The 22,711-nt window shown below is 39.6% G+C and overlaps 1 protein-coding gene across 2 annotated transcripts in view; it reads left to right on the top strand.

The window, feature by feature from the left end:
• Window positions 1-11,604: 11,604 nt before the first annotated feature.
• GRM8 (glutamate metabotropic receptor 8) overlaps window positions 11,605-22,711 on the top strand; it is a 1,898,542-nt gene continuing 1,887,435 nt past the window's right edge. For both annotated transcript variants that reach the window (XM_078679089.1, XM_078679093.1), the window contains exon 1: window positions 11,605-11,822. In XM_078679089.1, coding sequence (XP_078535215.1) covers window positions 11,711-11,822 — 112 coding nt within the window. In that variant the 5' untranslated portion in view covers window positions 11,605-11,710. The remainder of the gene's footprint in view (window positions 11,823-22,711) is intronic.

Below are 22,711 nucleotides of genomic sequence, written 5' to 3'. Positions count from 1 at the left end.
AAGCGAGTGACTTAGCAAGGCTCCTGTCCTATTTTCTTGAACAAAAGAAATACAATTTCAATTAGGGTCTCCTTGGTTTGATAGCACATGAATATATTTTGGAGTATATTTGGAGTAACATATACGAAGGTATGGTTGCTTCAACCCTGTTGTAAAATTATTGATAATCATCCAGACATGAGAGCATTTTGTCCAGTCATTTTTATCTTTAGGAGGGAGAGTGAGCATATGCTTTTAAGGAGGTGATTTTTAAATTTCATTTAAGGCAACTGGGGTGGCTTACAATGTCATTACTTGTAAGGTATCTAAGGTTTCCTCAGAGAAAATTCAGAAAGAGACTTTTTCTATTGGAACTTACGCTTTCTGATCAGATGAACTGTTCTATTGAGACTTCCTTGGATTCCCTAAGTTTAAAGCATGTTCTCATAAATACACCTAATTCTAAGCAAATGTGGGCCTAGGAGGTAGCTCCGAAAAGACAAAGTATCTATCTATATGTGTTACAGATGATGGTGTGGTGAAGTTTAGCTTTTCTGTCTTAAAGACCTTCGCAGCTGTAGGCTATGGCAGCAAGCGATTTTGAAATAATGACTTTCAGCATGTGCCTTTCACTGTCTCCGCCGGTCCCAATAAGGACTAATTGAACTCTAGTATGTTTTAGTGTACTCATTAATATTGTAAGTAAGTGCTGTAACCCAATTCTAGTTTTACTGATCACTATTATTTCTTCTTTGTACTAAAGGCATGATATAGATTTATCTCCAAATTTTGAGGGATGGGTGATCACTTTATCTAGTTTGGCCGGTAAATCTGTGGTTTACATATTAAACAACAGTGGCACAAGGACACAGTCCTGCTGTAGGCTGGTCGTGGTGAGAATTTTCTTTAATACCTGAAGAATGTCTTAGTGACAGGGCTGTCTGAGACTCCAGACATCTTTAATGTTATAATTCAGAAGGGAATATGCTGGCCTAACTGTTTGCGGTTATCAAAACCATCTTCTCTCACATGCATTACACCGTCCATGCTTATGTTGAGCCTGTAGGATGAGGATCTGAAAGAAGCGATACGAGATGCAGCACAATAAATGGGTTAAATATAACCAGTAGATAGACTGATACACTTCTTGCACAAATTATTTCAATTAATATCAAGACAGGTGATACACGGTAGCACAAGGTGCTGGGGTAAAGATCAACAACACAAAATAATAATTCCTATTGTCAATATCAAATAGGCAAAACTCTAATGTCGCCTGGTATTGACAAAAGAAACAATTATTATCTAATCATAAATAAATTAAATAAATGAGATAACTCAATTAAATCTCGTTATCACGTGGAAGGGCACTTAGGCACTCTAGCCCTTTTTGCAACAAGAAACGTTCACAATTACATACAGTATGTATGTGGCATATATGGTTCAGACGTAACACCTTCCAGGCACTCTTTAAGATGTTGCAAAAAGTTCAGTTGTAACAAAACTCCTGTGAATCATAGAGCTGATGTTTCATTCGTGGCACCAAATGTCATCACTTGGTGGGATTGAAAGTGACCACCTGGGCAATGAGCGCTTGTCAACCACTTGAACAAACAAATTTAGCAAAATGTTATAGAAAAGAAGATTCCACAGATATTGTGCATATGATGAGACTGGCTGTTCGTGTAAAGGTGCATTGCACATGGTAATACAGGAGGAAGGTATCCCCTTTTACGGCTGAACTCTATTTGCAGAAAGACCACTGGGAGGTTCCAGACAGAAAAAAGCTGCCAACCCTGCAGATGACAGAATACATTGTGTACAGGGCATGTCATGGTAGGACAGTCCGTGTTAGCCAGTAACATGCTTGGGATCCAAAGACTCATGAAAGCAACCACAGCAGTCATAGTTTTGATTTGCCTTCACTTAAAGCCTCATACCTGTTCCATTCTGAAGCCTGAGAGATTTGAAATCCAGGGTCCTGGCAATGCCCTGCCTGTTGGAGCACTCTGATACACCAGAAAAACTGCCACTGCCTCATCTGTTCCCTGTTGTCTTGCGAGTGGATGCCAGCCATTGGCCTTGATTGCAATGCTGGATGCTTCTGAAGTACAACAGTGATGATCACATTAGGAAGCCCACTAATCTTCCAACTGTTGGGAGTCCATGGCCCTAGACCAGTCATTTAAGGTATTCGCCTCAGCTTTTCAAGATCAAACATATTCATTGGCATGGACAGGATATCAGGTATGGCACACAAAGTTTGAGTTTTAAACAACATTATGCAAAAATATCTTGAAAATATTATTGTGACGTAAACATATTGTAGAAATAATATTGAATATAACTATTTCCTTTCTTTGATAAAGATGTGTATTAAAGCATGTGGTACATTCATATTACTATATAACATTTTAATGTATTTATCTGAACATCATCCCCCAACCTTTCCAAACATTTGACCAATAACTGAACCAATATTTGGTAGACTAGAGTTACAATAGAATGATAAATAACATCACCCACCCTCTCCAATGTACACACTAGTACCAATGTTTTTTGGATTGCAGTTTGACTTGTAATTTCCCCCCCTTTAATTTAAGAGCTTTCCCCAAATTTTGTTAGAGTGGAGAAATTACAGGAACCTCCTACCAATGGTTTATAAACTTGTTTAAACCTTTCTTAGATGGACAATAGTTTTGTGGGCTCAGAGTTAGAATAGCAAATCTCAAACCTTAATATATGCACTTAAACAAGTTTACTTGGAGTTGGAGATAGAATAGTAAATCACACACTCCAATTTATGCACTTTCCTCCAAGACTGTGATTAGAATAGTACATTCATTTCCTTTATTTCTGTGATTTCCCAATGTTTACAGAACTGGAATTAGAATAGCGCATTTTACACCTTTCAATTATGCACTTTCTCCATATTTTATTTGGATTGAAGTTAGAATACTAACCTGCTTCCCCTGCTTCTAAATTATGTATTTTCCCAATGTTTCCTGGATTGGCCTGAGAACAGTGGATCTCACTATTTATTTAAGAACTTTCCACAATTTTAGTTGGATTGTGGTTAGAAAAGTAAATCTAATCCCTGCATCATTTACGTACTTTCCCAATGTTGTGAGACCAGAATTACAATAGCAAAATTGACCCCCTTAAAGTTAGTGCATTTTATCAATGTTTGTTGGTTTTGAGTTGGACTAGTGTATCCGACCTCTTCTAATTATGCATTTTCTTTAATGTTTGTCAGATTGTAATTAATGAATTATCTCACAGTAATATATGTTTTGGAACTTTTATTGCACAAATAGAGAGGTGGAAAGTCTCAGGGCTATTAGGGTAATGTGGCTTAAAGGACCAAATTATGCAGGAAGATTATCTGAATTAAGTGACAATAATATTAACTATGCAGCACATTCTATTACAGTCATATTGTCACCCATTTAAGATAGATACAACAATATTGGTGAAATCTTTAATGTTTTGTAAATCATGTGGAAAATACAGTGAATCTAAAATTTTGTGGTAAACGCTGCAGCAAAAGAATTGCCTAAATCTAATGACCTTCCCCATTGCCCATTCTTTTATTAAAAATGTATTCAAGAAAGGGAAACAAAGCCTAAACATTCTAATTTGAATCAGTGCACATTGTTAGTGATACTATGAAGAAAACAGATTTTTCAAGCTAAATGTCCCAAAATAAAAACGTAATATGAAACTTAACAAAAATAAATAATAAATAAGTAGAGAGGTAGGAAGTTCGAGGGACGTTGCTCTATTGATGCCGGATTGCCAGTGCAAAGCTATCCTAGGACAGGTATACAAAAGAATGAAACATTTAGAATTTTATGTGTCCTGACTTTGACACTCACAAGCTCTTGTGAGCCTTTTCCCATACTTGAGGAGTGGGTCCTTAAAGGAGGAAGTATCATCTTTCATTTTGAAACAATAGGCAACAACCAGAGACTTCCACCTGTCTTTTACTTAGTTGAGGAAGTCTGCTGCCTGGTTATTAGGTTCCTCCATATCTTCTATAATTTGAGGCTAATGTTGCACTATCCACTCCGCTCTTGATACTTAATATATGAAGAGACCTGCAAGTCTTCTATTTAACCCTTTAAGTGCTGCCGTCGGCCGTTGAACGTTCGGAGCACTACCTGGCTGGTGCTGCGCACGTTCAACGGCCGACGCAGCTCCACCTGTTTTTTAAAACGGCCGCACTGCCGTGAAAAAACGGCCAAGGTTAACAGGTTAAAGACCCTTGTTTCTACTTCTTTAGCCTTGTCTTTGCAGAGATTGAGTTTTTGGTGACCATAACATTGTACCACATGCTCAAAGCACTGCTGTCTTAAATTCTTTAACCCATACCTATTTTTTAAAAAAAATGTAATTTTCTGCTTATGGCCTGGCTTTACCTCAAGGCCTTTACTCTAGTTCTTCCATTTTGCTGCCGGGATCCCTTTACATATTAGTGCCCTTTTAAATTATAATGATAAAATGCACATTTGCTACAAAGAGAGCAGCAGGCAAATTGCAAAAACATTCTAAAATGGCCATGAGGAGCTGGGTTTGACTGGCTGTTACTCAGACATTTGATGTGATGGGGTGTATTGTTCCACCAGCAATAGAGACACGTCCACTGTGGGCATGACCGAGGCACAAAAGATTTCAATTCATAAGATTGGCTTGCTCTTTATTATGAAGTGGATATTTACATCTCTCACTCTTTATCACTGGGTGCAGGAATACTGCAAGGGATCACTGAAATAATATCGACTACCAAAATATCGACTACCCAAAATATCGACGAGAAAATATCTACAACCAAAATATCGAGTTTGTATGTACAAACAGGTAAGTACAAAAATATCGAGTACAAAATATCGTTAACAAAAATATAGTTGTAAAAAATATCGACTTTAATAAAAACAATGTTTAATTACATTAATATAAAAAATTAATTACTAAAATATAATTAACAATACTTAAAATAACGATTAATAATTAAATAATTAATGAAAGTAAAAAAATAATATTTTTTTAATCATATTTCTTAAAACATATATATAGTAACAAAATTTTATTAAATAATAGCCAATATTATTAACGTACAAATACAAAAGAGTAAAAATTACTATTCCCACTACAAAGAGTGCAACAGTGGATATATGACGTTACAACGCAACTTTTACAACGCACTACCATTACAACGTAAGTATTGGTAAGTGTATAATAATTTTTTTTAATTTAAATTATTTAAAAATATTTAAATATAATTTAATTTAATTTCATTTCATTAAATTAAATTAATGTAAATTTAATTTTACTCTATTTTTACACTGTACCCCTGTACCCCAAAACTGACCCTGAACCCTAAAAAAACCCTTTACCCAAAAACCCAAAACTGACCTGAACCCTAAAAATACCCCTTTACCCAAAAACTAAAAACTGACCCTGAACCCTAAAAATACCCCTTTACCCAAAAACTAAAAACTGACCCTGAACCCTAAAAATACCCCTTTACCCAAAAACTAAAAACTGACCCTGAACCCTAAAAATACCCCTTTACCCAAAAACTAAAAACTGAACCTGAACCCTAAAAATACCCCTTTACCCAAAAACTAAAAACTGACCCTGAACCCTAAAAATACCCCTTTACCCAAAAACTAAAAACTGACCCTGAACCCTAAAAATACCCCTTTACCCAAAAACTAAAAACTGACCCTGAACCCTAAAAATACCCCTTTACCCAAAAACTAAAAACTGACCCTGAACCCTAAAAATACCCCTTTACCCAAAAACTAAAAACTGACCCTGAACCCTAAAAATACCCCTTTAATTTAACATAATTAGCAATTAATCAATTAAATTAAATTAATTACCAATTACATTTTAATTAATTAACAAATAATATTTAATTACCAATTAATTAAATATTACTACCAATTAATACATTTACATATTTAATACATAATAATTAAATTACTTCCCACCCTATTCCCCTATAAACCCACAACCCGCTACAGGAAATACATTATTTTAATTTACATAATTAGCAATTAATAAATTAAATTAAATTAATTACCAATTAAATTTTAAATAATTAACATATAATATTTAATTACCAATTAATTAATTATTACTACCAATTAATACATTTACATATTTAATTAATTATAATTACATTACTTCCCACCCTATTCCCGTATAAACCCACAACCCGCTACAGAATAAAATTACACAATAATTTAAAAAAAATCATTAATTAAAAATAATTATAACATTAAATGACACTTTTCACACATATTATAACATAAAAACACTATAAATAATTACATATTATATAAAAAACGATATTTTTTACTTTCGATATTATTTACAGTCGATATTACTTCACTTACCTTAAAAACAATATTTTTGCTGTCGATATTCTGTCCTGTCGATATTTTCTCCAAACGATATTTAAAACTCGATATTCTGTCCAAACGATATTTTGGAGTCGATATTATGTCTGTGCACCACTGCAAGCTGTTCACTTGATATTAATTAAAACTTGGTTATGCAAGGCATTAATGTCTCATAATTAGAAGAGACATTCTCATGTCTATATCGACTGTGATGAGGACGACAGACGAAGTGGCAATGACCTGATTACTTACAAGTAAACTACATCACTGTAAGTACCAATCTTCTTTATCATAGTCCAGGAAAATACACAGCCTGTAACCCAGCCTTCCTTATATCATCGCCTATGCCAGATATTAGATAAAGCTTGGTATCGACACAGCAGAGGTCATGGGTCTTGAGAGGATTTATGTGTTATGGTGCTTGACTAGGGATAGTAAAAACTAAGGGGGTGATTATGATGGCGGAAGGCCCGCCACCGCCAGCCATGTGGTGGCGGGATATCCGCCATCTGACAGCAATTTCCCCTCGTCAAATTACGATGGTGGGGGGGAATCGCTTTCAGACCGAGGCGGTCACAAAGACCACCCGCCACGCTTCCGCCACAGGCAATTGTCCCGATTGCCTGGTGGAGCGGTCAGCATCTGTAAAATGGTGGCGTGACTAGCAGGCACTGTACTCCTAATTACAATACTGGCCGCAGCCAGCCTTTCACCATTGAAAGGCTGGTGGGGATTGGTTTTGGGGGCCCGTTGCGTGCCACCTTTGTGTTGGGGGAGGTGGCGGTTCACTGGCGGGTACCAAAGGTACCCCCCTACATTTCCCTGCACTAAGTGGCAGGCACTGCGTGGTGCCTGCCACGTAGTGCAAGAAAACTCATGACATGCTGTTTTAGCATTGCATTGGGTGTTGTAGCCAATGTTAACCTAGCATGATGTGACCGCCACAGTGGTGGTTGCATCATAATACATGGTGCGGGACTGCTACGATGGTAGGCACTCTCGGGTACGCCCGCCATCCTAATCACCTCCCAAGTCAAGATCCTGAAAAAGATCCACAACTGGATACAGGGAACGGTTTTAAATCTGAGAAAATGGTCTTGTCTTCACACTGTGAGGACTGAATCTCAGATGCAAATGGATTGGGCTGAGATTTCAGAATAATGAAGATTTCTACTAATTAATCAAGTCATTTCTTCTTCACCACTGCATGCTGTCTGGATCCGTGCAATACACTGAAAGTACCACAAGTGGATACATGGTGTTGTGCAGCACGAATATACACCTACGCCATTGATAAAGCAGCTGGCTCAACTTATGCTTTTCCATCTGCTCCCAAAGTCTTGGAAATGAGTTTAAGGTACCATGGGGTCCATAACCAGTCTTTGAGTAGTGTCACCAGTATGAGCATCAAGACTCAACTGGTGTATGCAGCGTATCCTGGTGCTCAGCCATGCTGCTCAGCATGACCCTGCTTCCAGCCTGCCAATAGGCTTGGTAAGCACTTTGCTTTCTCTCAAAGTCCTTATTGCGGAGAGACTAAACGGTAGATTTTCTCCTAGAAGTATGTGCGACTAACATGAAGATTCCCTAATTTGTATCTGGAGCAACCAAATGTACATATGGTAATCCCCATCTCTACCTATATACTTCCACCGAAGATGCCTTTGGTCCTGTCCTATGGCAGCAAAGTGAATGCCCTGCACCACAAATTACACTGAGTGCTGTTTGTGCATAGTCGGTACAAAAGGGGGTGATAATGGACGCAGCATCTGAACCAATCAAACACTCACACCCAGTCAAAAGATCTGGGTTTAATCTATCACCGTTCTTTAGCCCACTCTGCCACCCCAGTCAGCATAGTCAGCACACATGCACATCTTTCTTCAGATTATTAATACAAAATAAAGTTAAAAGACTCAGACACAAAAGTATTTCAGTCTTCTTTCATTCCCAGGAAATAATTAAAAGCCGCATCATCAGTATCCAAATATGTCATTGTAGTGGACGAGTCTCATTGTCGCCTATTCTTTCGTTATACTTTTTTATGTTTAGTTTTTTTGTATGTTTGCAACACACTTGGCACTTGACTGGGTGCTTCTCTATTCATACTTGGAGATATGGACATTGAAATCATCATTGTAGTAGTGGGAGTAGCCCCATTTCTTGTGCATAAGGTATTGCCCATCAAATATTTGATCAGTAAAACTACTGTTTGGAACTGAAGTTACTGAAGTCTACATGCCTACGGCGATCTGATACCAGCACAGTTATTGATCGGAAGTGTAATACGGATAAGTCACATGTGGTTTATCTCCTCTGACAAGTCATGTCATGAATCAACTGTCTGAATTGTGGGGCAGCACACCAACATCACCGTACAAGAAAAGAACGCATTATTAGTGCCACTAACTGTTGTTAAACTGATTCATTCTACAGAACTCAGAAACTTGTTGTGGTCTAATCACAAACGAGTTTGAATAGAGTCGGCAAGCCTCGTTTGGGGGGAAATGCACTGAAAACTATTAAACAGGGCTTCGCAGTACGTGGGGTGAATAAATGGGTCCATGTCTTGTTTGTTTCAACTTTATTTCGGCTTCTAGCCATAAAAGCAAAAAAATAAAACATTTTACAAGCAAGTATCCACTATATCTTTTCCAAGCAAATATCCACATGATCAGGCTATGATAAGATAGAAAGGGACAAGTATACAATTTATCCATGATTACAATTACCGCACTAAAACCAACAATCTCATTGCATAAATAAGATAAAAACTATGATTTAAAAGCCAGAATGTAAAACATTAAAATGCATTACTTAAAAATATACAATATACAGATGTACAATAGAGGAGACTGGAATCAGATTAATTGCACTAAAGCTTAAGGCCGAGCTTCTTCCTAATCAGGTATACATTAAATAAGAACCTACTTATGCAGAATACTACCAGTTGTGAGGTGTTGGATTTAATTATACGTTCAGCTTCTTTGTAGGACCATACGCCCACATTTTTGCATAAGGGTCTGATCCATCGAGCCCTTGGAGACTTATAGACCGGGCAAAAGAAAAGTAAATGTGCATCATCCTCTTTCGCCTTTTGTGAGCAGAGCATACAAAGATCAGTCTCCTTGTTGCGCCCCCACCTACATGTATTAACATTCATCTGCAGGACCCCGTATCTAAATTGCAGATATAAAGATTTTGCTAATGGTGGTCCTATCTCGTTCATGAAAGGTTCAAAATAAGCACTATCCTTTACAGTCAGAAACTTCTGGGTCAAGGTACCAAATGATGAACTATACAATCTTTCGCTATTGATGTGAGACCAGAAGGTTAACTTTAGAAGCTTTTTGCAAGAAGGTGTCATGCTCAGAGGATCTTCCCAGAAATGGGACAGCCCTAGCCTAATGCACCAAAGTGAAATATGTTTTAACCATTCAATGTTTTTGTACTCATCAATCTGCATGACTTCTATTAAACCGCTTCTATAGTTACACAACTCCGGGGTAGTCCATATCCTTACCCAATAAAGTAAAGGCCTTAAGGTAGCTTGGTAATCTGTACGTTTAATATCAATATCCAGAAACACTGGAACTAGGGGAGTTCTGATCGGAATTTTAAGTAACCTACGTATAAAATTATTTTCATCCCGTTCAAAATTCCTCTTACAGGAAGGCCCCCAAACCTCGGCACCATAAAGTGCCGCTGATTGGGCCTTGGCCTTAAACACCTCCAAGGCTGGTGTAATAGTCTTGGAAAGGCTCCCACCATGTACTTTTAAGATAGGCATCGAGTTTTGTTTAAAAGATAGTCTACTTTTTTCCAGATGCCCCTTCCACGATAGATTACTATCCAACGTAATACCTAGATAATTAAAGCTCCCCACGTATTCTAGTTTTTGATTGTTTAAGGCCAAATTCTTCTTAAATGATTTTTGCGGATTGATGGCCATATATTTAGTTTTGGATGAGTTGATTTCGAGACCCTTTTCCACACAATAGCTATGAAATGAGTTCACCAGATTTTGGAGTCCCTTCGGAGTCTGAGAAATGAGGATTGTATCATCGGCAAATAATAATGCCGTGATCGCTTCATTTCCCAATTTCGGGGAGTCATGGCGACAACCTCCCAGGTATGTAGGTATATCATTAACATACAGCGAGAAGAGCATAGGCGCCAACACGCAGCCTTGGCGCACGCCCGTCTCACGGGTATGGCCTTTGTGACTTTCCCACCCTTCCCCCATCTCACTTTGGCATAATTCCCGTATGAAGTCTGATCAATTCTACAAGAAGTTCGCCTGGGACCCCCATGTTTCTTAGTGTGTCCCACAAGAGGGTACGAGGGACGAGGTCGAAGGCGGCCCTCAGATCCATAAAAGCAACGTACAGACTGCCCTTCCTTATATTAATGTATTTCCAACAAATGCATGTGAACCTAAATACTTGGTCCACAGTGCTAATTTTTGTTCGGAACCCGGCCTGGTATTTAGACAATATCTGAGTCTCCTCCATCCATCCTAAAAGTATGTTTAAAATATGTCTGGCAAAAACTTTCTGTAAAAGATCAATTAAACTAATTGGTTGGTAATTGGCTGGGTCATAACGATCCCCTTTTTTTAAAAATGGTTACAATATCTGCCCCTTTCCAAGTCTCAGAAATAGGAGTTCCTGCCACTATGGAATTGCATAAGAAGTTTATATAAGGCCCCCAGACTTCCATATCATAGGTCCAAGTCATTTTCCATCCCGGGACTTCGTTTATACATATCATAGTTATCAGGTGTGTTGATTGAAATGGTTGTACTAAAATGACACAACACTACAACTCCCAAAATGCACTGATATGCAAAAGCAAAGTCCCAGGAGTGGAAAAGTGGTTTCCCGGTGGCATGGAGCCGTCTGTTTCCTCTGCATCTCAGACAGTGATGAGTTACGGAATTTTTAGACGAAATTAGTACAAATTCATTTAAAAATCCAGCCATTATTTTTCCTTATGTTGGGTGTATTGTCAAGAAAATACATTTGTTTTGAAGACACGTTTATTACCACTGTATATCATGAGTATGTATGCTTTTTTTTTTTATGTCAAACAATATTTTTCTGCAACTGTGAACATTGCCTTTATTTTGACTCTTCCCTGAAAGAACTATAAATTATTTTGTTTGGGCAAGATGTATATTTAACGAGATTAACCTAACATTCTCTTTTTAGATACCTCAAATCAGCTATGCATCAACGGCGCCCGAGCTCAGTGACAACACCAGGTATGACTTTTTCTCCCGGGTGGTTCCGCCGGACTCATACCAAGCCCAAGCCATGGTCGACATCGTGACAGCCCTCGGATGGAATTACGTGTCCACGCTGGCGTCGGAGGGAAACTACGGCGAGAGCGGAGTGGAAGCCTTCACGCAGATCTCCAGGGAAACCGGTAAGCGCACATGCATTAGCTTTTCGGGTTAACATATTATAAATGTCGGGGCCTCAAGAAACTCTTTGTGGCCTGTGTGAAAAAAATTAGGAGTGCGCGAAAGAGTGACCTAGAATTGCGTGTCCTGGGAGATATTATGAATATTTATGGGAGTCCGGCCGTCTCCTCAAGGTGACAATTCGTTTGCTGTTCCAGTAACAGAGGGACACTAAAATTTAAAACCGGTGAATATTACGTTTTTTTATGTGGGATTCCTATCCTAAATCTCCTGCAATTTAGAACATAATGCCAATGTTTCAGATTGCTTATGTGTGACATTGTCATAATTTCAGTATAATAATGAGTGACATTCAAGGAGTATGAGTGACACTTTCTCCTGAGCAAAAATCAAGCAATCATAGACTTCCACAAGCACTTACCAACATTAAAGTGCAACAGTGAGAGTTCCTGGCACTCAGTTCCTGCCTTCCCCTCCTCCAGTGCACACACTCAAGTCGACTCTGCCGGTCAGAGAGCTCAAATGCCTTCAGGGAGCCTGTGCCATCACAACGCTTCCCTGTATGCCTTTAGAGCACCATTCTGTATCTCCCCACTCCCCACCAGTAGCACAACACAGAGCACTTCGACACTGACACACCGGTGTCCAAAAAGCAAAGGGAAGGGTTGGTATCAGAAAAGCATGAGAACTGGAGGCATAGAAGCACCTGACAAAGAGGCACTTTTGGTGTTTGGCTGAGAGTCTGCCCGAACCACAGCAAGACTTCAAAGAAAAGGTGTCACTTCCATTGTTTACATTTTAATTGAGCTGGACACTTTTCAAGAAAGTCACTATAAACAGAGGCCCTTACGTCTCTTCGTTTCTGTCTGCAAATCTGCTTGTCCTTTCTGCTGAATTGAAAGGAAAGCATGTCCCTGTGCTTGCTTCTCGACTTGCTACAAGCAAGCGTGAAACTCCTGTTACCCTCCCTCCCCCTTTTTGATTACTTTTCAACGAAATTGGCAGCTTTGCACTGAGCCTGACTTCCTGATGAGGCAATAGGTGTGTGTTGGGTTAGAACGGTGTTCTCGTGGTTCCCTGCGTGGAACCTGGAATGCGGTGTGGGAGCGGGGATTCGAGTTTTGGCAGTTACGGCTGGGGAGAAGGAATAAAGCAAGTTACCTATCTCCACTGCCTTCTGCACGTTTACAGTGGGTGCACGTGATGTCACATGATCAGGCCACACTGTGCTCGGTCTCAGATTAGAGCTGGTAACTGGTGTCTTTAAAATGGCTGTCAGGGGTGTGGATGGGTGCTCATGCGTGACTATGCATTTTAAGTGCAGTGATGTGGACCACCACACTAAAATGCGTTAGTCTAACCCCTGATGCGAGGTACATGGCAGGGCTGTTAGAACCACTTCTTTAAATGGGAATATGGAAGTGTGGGCACTCACTATTTAGAGAACATGTATGTTCCTGAAAAGTACTGATACTCTTCCATTATTGCAGCAGTGTTAAGACTCGCCTTTTAAAATGAAAGAAGTGCAGGTTCTTAGTACTGGACAGTACCTGTCCATTTAAAGCACTGGTTGAAACAATTAGTATAGCATACAGTCAGACATCGTGTTGTGTCTAGATTGTTAATTCCAGATTGGATTGTTGGGGGATGATGTGGTATTTGAATGTTAGTTTTTGAAGTGAGCTAATGGCAGATGCTGTTGTCCTGTCACCGGCAGGGAGACAGGACAACAGCATCTGCCTTATTCAAACCTGATGTTGAGTTGAAGGGAATGGCTAAGGGAAGCAGATGTCTGAAGTTGTCTGCTGAAAGGAAAGCTCCTAGAAAATTGTGAGATTTCTTGTGTAATTAAAACATTCTATCAAATGTCTGAAGAAATCTATTGTGTAATCTATTTTCTTACCTGAATACGTATTAGTTTTTAAGACATTTTCTTTCATGTAATTTTTTATGCATATGTTATAATATGTTCTTAGTGTATATACGCTTGACAGTGTGTTATTATGTTGGATCTTTGTTTTTGGTTTGTTGTGTGAAGGTTATGATGTGTTGGGTCTAGTTTACAGATTCCACATTAGATTGTTGGGGGATGATACAGGTATTGGAATAGTTGTTTTTGAAGTGAGGGAATGGCAGTTGCTGTTGTTCATTCACGCTTCTGGTTGAGTTATACCACTGGGAGCGTGGAAATCTCATAAAAATGTTATATGTAGCTCCACATTAAACTTGCTAAGTGAACCTATAGTTTCCACAACTTTTCAGGCCAATTAATCTTTGCCACTTTATTAGAATGGAGCGATACCAAAGGGGAAGATGGACGGGGCGCTTGAGCAAATTAAACATTCACCCCAGTCAACTGATCTGGGTTTAATCCATCATCATTCTTCAGCTCACTCCACCACCCCAGTTCTGACATGGCCATATGCAAATCAGTCGGACCCTGTGCGTCATGGGAACAGTCCAGCCCGAACTGCCAAGCCATGTCTTCCCTGGACCGGAAACAAGCATCCTGGGACCGGTTTCGTGTTTGATTTGCTCAAACGCTCCGTCCATCATCCCCTTTGGTATCTCTTTGTTCGCCCTAAGTTGGCTGGGTATGCCCAGAGGTGGGTCCCTTGCTCACTTTGCCTCTGGATTCAAGCTAGCCTGGCTGATGATGGCTGATCAGCCAAAAACCGCTCCCAGTATGCTTGTTTCCGGTCCAGGGAAGACATGACTTGGCAGTTCGGGCTGTACTGTTCCCATGAGGCACAGGGTCAGACTGATTTGCATATGGCCATGTCTGAACTGGGGTGGTGGAGTGAGCTAAAGAATGATAATGGATTGAACCCAGATCAGTTGACTGGGGGTGAGTGTTTGATTTGCTCAAACGCTCTGTCCATCATCCCCTTTGGTATAGCTTTGATCGCTCTAAGTTGGTAGGTTATGCCTAGGCGTGGGTCCCTTGCTCACTTTGCCACTGGGTTCAAGCTAGCCTGACTGATGACGGCTGATTAGCCAGAAACTGCTCCCAGGTTGCTTGTTTCCGGTCCAGGGAAGACATGGCTTGGCAGTTCGGGCTGTACTGTTCACATGAGGCACAGGGCCAGACTGATTTGCATATGGCCATGTCTGAACTGGGGTGGTGGAGTGAGCTAAAAAACTAATAATGGATTAAACCCAGATCAGTTGACTGGGGGTGAGTGTTTGATTTGCTCAAACGCTCTGTCCATTATCCCCTTTGGTATCACTGTATTAGAATGGAGCACAACCCAAACACATCTCTAAAATAAACAATGTCTCCAGCATTTGATGTTCAGTCAATAATGAGAGATTTGATGAAGCTTTAAAAGTTTATTTTCTCTCTAATAGATTAGTCTGTATTTTGGTCTTTTTATGTAGGTTAGCCAAATAAATCCATTTACAGAAATATAGAGAACCTTTGGTTAGAACAAGCATACAAAACAACTACTTGTTCCATAAAGGAATTAGTCCATATCTTAACCTAAAGGACCTAACCTAGTCTAGCAAGAACCCACAAAGAATTATTCTTTAGAAAAGAGCAAGTCAACTTAGCAGCAAAAGACTAATAACTTTGTAAAGGTCGAACTCCCCATAAAGCCAAGTACTGCAAATTCAGCCGAGTTCCCTAACAGCTGCAGTAGCAACCGTTAAAACAGGTAAAAGGATTTAATCACAGTAGTATCTATGATCAGCATGAAAATAGAAAGTCTCCTCACAAAGCGTAAGGACAACAAAGAAAATCAGTTAGCAGTAGTTTATGGCAATTTAAGCTAGCACAACAAAGTGCTAACTGACATGGCAGGTTAGGGTTGCATAGATGCCTTAACTCTTTAGCTAGGAACACATACTATTTAAAAAGCTTAAAACAAGTTTCCAACTATGAATGTTGAATCCTTTATAACCAATAGAAAAGGATCTTCTGATGGTCTGTCATCTTTTTCCTTAATTCGCGGTCTCTCGTCTTTTTCCTCGATTCCCACGGTAAACGGGCATTTTGACATGTAGTTATTTGAATGTGGCTATAGGGTATTACAAAAAGACATCTAGAAAGGTTCTCATGAGAACTTTGGCAAGCTCCTATGTTAAGTATTTTGTGTCCCTTTGTGTAACCATGAGCTGGTCAATGAAATGAAACATTAATATGTAGCATGTTCCTGGTTAGATCATGGAATTTAAATCTATAGCAAGCATTTTTTTCATTAATATAGTTGTTCGTTAGAAGCATGTGGCAGAGTTACCTATCTAAAATATAATGAAGTCATATGGTGTGAGGAAATAAAAATACATTTTGCGGCAAACAGAATATTTCACGAAGATGTCAAGTTCTACTGTTCAGTTATAACATTAAATCATCCTTTACCACAAGTCATTTATTTATTTTCTTAAAAGGATAGGAAAGAATCAAGAAAATATTGAGGATTAAGAGTGAAAGATTGATAAAAATGGGAGCTTTCCGTAGAAATAAGCAGCATTTTCACTTTTTGCACATTTAATAAAAGCAAATTTTTTAACCACTATTTTGATATGCATTTTCTATGTTAAAGTTTAAGCACATTTCTATATCATTATGAGGTTAAAATTACATAAAATGTTTCAACTTCCACACCACGCTAAACAAAGTATAGAGTTTGAAACATACCTGTGTGTCCGGAGCGTCTTTGCACATTACTATGACATCAAAGACTTTTGGCAGTCCAGGGTTAGTTTTCAAAATTGTTCTCTGTTTACGAGACTCTGTACATTTTGTGCAGGTGACCTGTTGGGAGGCGGGGTAGGAATGTGCATATGGTGAATGGTCAAAAAATAGTGGGTTAAAAGTTTACAGGATGAGGCTAGGTGCTGGATCACTTTTTTAGGTATGTTTGTTCAGCAAATGTGTTAATTAAACTGTAGCTGTTTATGTGTTATACAGCTGGTGGGTGCATGAGGTCTTACTTCCGTCTATTTAGGCGGTGTTTGATGTAAGATAAGAGTTCTGCCTTCATGTCTTCTGGTGTTGGAAAAGTGTGTGATGTGTGTTAAGGCACAACAGTGTTGGATGGCGTGTGTTACTTGATAGTGTTGTTATGATTTGTAACGTACCCCAATATAGGCCTGAGTAGTCATCTAACCTTTCACCTACATTTACCATGCCATTGTACTAAATAACGGGTTTGTGCTGACCTTTTACCTAGTTAGGTGCTTCATAAATGTTGTTTGGTTTTCTCCGAAAACTAGACTCATTTATTATGCATGAGGATTCTCAGAATCACAGCAGGACTACCATCTTATGCATCTTCTGCATAATAACTATGTATTAGGGTCATCCCTTTCGTTACCCTCGACCGACATGACACAGCAAGGTAGAACCCCTGAGGGTCCCTTGCAGGGTATATAAGCATCGTATCTTTGCTGGGGCAGGCAGAGGAGAAGTCTTTCATGCTGACACACTGACACGAGACAATGAGGTTCCTGTATGCAGACACTCCAGCACGCAGTGGTCTGACATCCCTTGCAGGGTGTCCTTCTGGAAGGCCAAGATGAGGACCTTTGCTCTCCCACATCAGGTAATGTTTTTTTCTCTATCCTAGGGGGATTCTTGGCTATACACCTGCATACATGCTAGGTACACTTAGGTACATCTAGTTAGGATTAGAATTATAGGAGTACTCATTAGTACTGTCATGTATTCATTTGCCAGCATATATCCACTGTTTTAGCATTATGGTAGAATTCTACCATCTATTTACTCTATTGGTGCTTATATCAGTATACATCTATTTCTGTCATATGGTTGTAGCAGCACACATATTTTACACAAGAATGTCGCTGGTTCAATAAATGCTTGTTGGAAACGTCCCCATTGTTTATTCTGTGTATCCCTCTGAGGCAAAGTGAGCATGAGTGACTGAGCGAAAATTACTGTACTGTTTCCACGATCCCTTTCGGGACAGGGTTGTCATTTTCGATAGTTGCCAGAAATTATTTGCTCCTTTGTAGGAGGAGGTTATAATGGCACTGTGACGTAGCTGGTATACAGGTAAACATATCCGATGGGGGTTTCTGGAATCAGCCTGGACACCGATCCCACAGTTTATGTTGTCTAAATGCGCAGATCCTATATAGATTTGTAGGAACTACATAATAGTGTGTTGTATACTTAAAGACCTTTTTTATTTGCGGCTCATGCTATGAATACAATCTACAATATTTCCATTATATTATACTACTGTCTTTCATTTAATGTGCCAAAGTAGCTGCTGGTTAATTATTTCACAATTTATTTGTGTTGTAAATCTCCAGCATGTCGCCTTGAGGCTGCCCAGCAGCACATATAAATCATTGTTTGGGGACTCATGGGAGATCTCAGTTTGAAGGAAGTGGAAATTAAAATAGGCAACTAAAAACTGTGTTTCATCATCTGTTTAGATAATGCATTGTGGAGTCCTGTGAGCAGCTGTTTGGGGGTGATGGGTCCCTTCATGTAGAAGAAGGGAGTTTTAGTGCAAAATGATTGCTTCCTTGAGCATATATGGCTTAAAAGCTTTATTGAAATGCAGATGGTTGTGTTGTCCATTTAGTGTTCTCTGATAGTGTTATCCATGCGTTTCATAGGATCTTATCAGATGTGAGAGATAGCTTTGCTGTGGCAGATTTTATGATGCAGTTCGGTGAGTGGAGGAGAGCAGGTTTTATGGACCCTTTTCTCCAAAAACCTTGCATAGCTTTTTCACTCTTTTCCGTCTGATTTTCTTCTTTCTGTTTCACCCACAGACAGCTCATTTCAATGGCATGCTTTTATGGTCTCATTGCTTTAAGTCCTATGCTCTTTAATGTCTATATGTCTCCTCTGGTTGGCATTGTCAGAGTGTGGGAATTTGGTATTAATTTGTATGCAGATGAAACCCAGTTAACTTTGTCCATTGATGAGAACTGTGAAGAAACAAGAGTCAATCTATTGAGATGCCTTACAAAGTAGTGGGCTGTATGTGCTTGCACTGTCTAAAGTTCAATGGAGGGAAATCTGAGATCCTATTATTTGGGAAGGTTAATAGTATTTGGAATAACTCTTGGTGGCCAGTTTCTTTACGCCCTGTCCTGAAGTCTTAAAAAGGAGCTTAGAACCTAAGCTTTCTGACTGGTATTTCTTTTTCTATGAAAGACTAGGTCCGTGCTGTGTATGGAAGCTGTGTTGGCATCATGTGTTTATTGGGCAGTATTTTTAATTAGCTTAAAACATACTGGAGTAAAACTATAATACAGGCACTCATCTGTTTTCGATTTGATAATGTTAATGCTTTATCTGTAGGGATGGCCGACTACCTTTTCACTCACTTGCAAAGCATTCAAAATATGACTGCATGCCTGATCTGTGACCTTCCTGCTAGGACCTCTGCATCGGCCAGTCTGAACTCTCAAAATTGGCTGCCCATGCCAAATTTTTTTTTTTGGTCCTCATTTCACCATGACTGCTGCATTCTGAACCGTTTGGGTGTACCCTCGATCTGTCCTTGGTCCATGCAGTTTTAGACTCCAAGCCACCCTGGCACACATCTTTGAGGAGAGGAGCAGAAACTGAGTCTACCTCCACCGAGCCCATGGCATGATGTAATCATTGGACCATATATCCGATTGGTAGCCAGCCCGACCTACTTTAAAATTAAAATCCTATTTTGACCATGTCACGTAGTCCTTCCATATCTCTTTTGGCCTACTTGGATTACATTTAATATCTAGTTCACATGCCCACTTTATTGAGTTTAACCATGCTATTGGGTGTTGGCCAAAGGGTCCAACCATCTTTTACAAATCTCTCTTCTCGCCAGAAGGAGCAAGTACAATACTAGCCCCCTTTGCATGCTATTCAATACCTGCCAGGATGCATTATTTACCCCAAAGAACACCAACGTTTTGGTCAGAACAATATTCTTGATAAAAATAGCCCTTAAAATGGTTTCGACATCCTTGCAAAATTCTTGGATTCCTGGGCAAGAAAAAAAAACATGAACATTGCTGGCTCTTAAACAATTACACCTCTTACAGCTGGGAACTGGTTGCAAAGCAAATTTAGCTAATCTCTGATGAGTCCAATATATCCTATAGATTACAAAAAAATGATGGCTTTTGAAATTGGCAGGTGATACAAAGGCATATAAGGTTTTTAAAGATTCTATCCACAAAGATTGTATACAGTCTTCTTGCAGAGTGCTTACCCAGATGTCCGAAAGAGCCTTTAGTTTGTCCTCTTCAGCCTCCAAGAATTGCCCATACCATTTCGCCACCTCATTAGTGCCTGGATTTATGTCCTGTAATGCAACTTCAAAGTCCCAGTTTCCCCCCGCCGCCTCTGCAATAGTGGAAGACCACAAAGTGAGCTGAAGTTATTTAAACCTGGATAACTTGTTACCTGACCTGGTATTCAATACATCCCATGAAATCAGTCCTTCTGCAGATAGGAGATCCCCCGAGTTAATTATTCCAGCTGGTTTTAATGGTAGACTTAAAGCATCTTTCAAACAGTCTGGTGTTCCCAGGGATTCCAAAATAAGAGAAAAATCTATCTGGGAAATCCCCAACCTTTAAAAGTCGTCTCATTGTTTGCCATAATTTGAATGCTGATTTTAAGACTTTTAGTCTGACTTTAAAAAAAAAAATGTGGGCTCCAAATTTGTATAAAAAAGCCTTCGGACTTAAATCCTTAATCATTTACCCCAATATCGACCCCCATGTTTTGCTCAACGGTTCCCCAACCAGCATGTAAATGTTTTTAAATTGAAAAGCCATACTATACAGTTTGAGGTTAGGCAATGCTAACCCCCCTTTTTAAGGATACTCCGTCATTTTTTCCAAGATAGGCGTACACCCCTAGATGCCCAGATGAAACTCGTTATTTTTCCCTGAATTTTATTTATTTCTTCTTTTGGGAAAGTCAGAGGTATCCCATTGAAGAGGTATGTGAACTTTGGCAAAACAAACATTTTAACCAGATTCACTCTCCCATAAATGAAGAGTGGCAATTTCTTCCATCTAGTTAGTTGCTTCTCCACCTCCTTCATGACGCGCTTCAGATTATAGGAAGGGATTTCCTCAATTTTTTCAGTGAAAACTATCCCCAAATATATCAATTCCTTACACCTTGTACCTCCCCACTGCTCCACAATCCAGAAACATCACTTCCGCCTTGGATGAATTTATAACATAACCTGAGAAGGCCCCATATTCACTTGTCAGTTGTTCCATTCTTGTTAGTGTAAGGGTTGGATCGGAAGTATATATTATTAAATCGTCCACCTATAGCGCGATTTTCCTATGCAGTGGTGTATGGGTATAATTTGTTCGTCTGCTCACAACAGGTATGCTAGAGGCTCTATATATAGGTCGAAAAGGAGTGGGGACAAAGGGGCAACCGTGTCTAGTCCCTCTGTATATCTGAAAGCTTTTTGTCAATGCGCCATTAATAAGGATCTTGGCCATTGGATGTTCATATAGCTTTTGCATTGCTCTTATAAAATCTTGGCCAAAAGCCCATAGTATCCAGCACACCCCATAAAACCCCCCAACTAACTCAGTCGAATGCCTTAGCGGTGTCTATTGTAATTACCGCCAACGGGATCGATCGGGCGACTGCCAGATCTATTGTCCCGAGCAAGGACATTGTGAGGTCCTGTATTTGTTGCTTTGGGACAAAGCCTTTCTGATCCATATGGATTAGTTTAGGGGCAACCATGTCAAGCGACCGGCCAGAATACCTGTATATATTTTATGATCAGTGTTCAATAGAGAGATCGGACAGTATGAATCTACCCTCTGCGGGTCTTTTGTAGGTTTCAAAATCAATGTTATTATGGCCTCGCTAAAAGTCCTCGGGTGGTCCCTTCCTCTCTATAGGCTGAGTTGAAGAGAGCCTTCATCTCTGGCACAATTTCATCAATTAACAGTTTGTAAAGTTCAACTGGTATAGAGTCTGGGCCTGCAGCTTTGCCATTTTTCATGCGCTTGAGCTGCTCTATAATTTCCCTTTCTGTGATTGGGGCATCCAGCTTGTTCCTACCATCGTCTGTTAGAGCTGAGAGGCCTATATTTTTCAACCAGCATTTTAATGCCTCTTCATCTGCTTGCCCAGGTTCTGTATATAACTCGGAGAAGAGGGAAACCAAAGTCTCCTGTATTTCCTCTTCTTTGTTTGTGGTTGTTCCCTCCTAATTCATTATCAGCTCATTAATACGGTTTCTCCTTCTCTCCGCTTTAGCCTTCCAAGCTATGAGTGCACTGGCTTTTTCCCCATACTCAAAGTGTTGCATAGGAGCATTGGCCCACCTTACCCTACATTTCAGATCTAATTTGATCCTGTAATTTGTCCTGACCTCCTCAAGATTTTTCAGAATCTCTTCCCTGAGCTGTGTATTATGTGTATCTTGCTGCGCTCTTCCTTCTAATATACCAATCTCCTCGTCCAGTTTTTCCAGGTCGGCCCTTTCTACCTTGTTCTTATAGGAGACCAAACTTTGTAATACTACCCTGAGGTAAGCTAAAAAAGCACCCGATATGACTCCTATTGAGGCCGATTGGGTGTTAATCTGGAAAAATTAGAGAGTTGCTTCCTTTAAACGGGCAGACACATCAAGATCTGACAGTATGGACCTCTTAAGTGTTCGTCTAGGGTTATTCCTTTTTTGAAGACCCTTTGATAAGATACTAACCATTGCATGGTCAGATATGTGCCCTGCGAGTATACACACTTCTTTAGGGCTCCCTACCAATTCCCTGTCCACAAATAGATAGTCCAGTCGTGAGAAGTGTTGATATTTCTTGCTATGGAACGTGTATGCTCTTTTACCTGATATTAAATGTCTCCAGGAGTCGACCAGACACAATTCAACTAACATAGTTTTTAGGGCTTGTCTTGTCT

This window comes from Lissotriton helveticus, chromosome 1_1 (assembly GCF_964261635.1).
Source record: "Lissotriton helveticus chromosome 1_1, aLisHel1.1, whole genome shotgun sequence".
NCBI classification, from domain to species: domain Eukaryota; kingdom Metazoa; phylum Chordata; class Amphibia; order Caudata; family Salamandridae; genus Lissotriton; species Lissotriton helveticus.
Note: the sequence above shows the minus strand (reverse complement) of the source record. Positions and strands in the feature narration are given on the sequence as shown.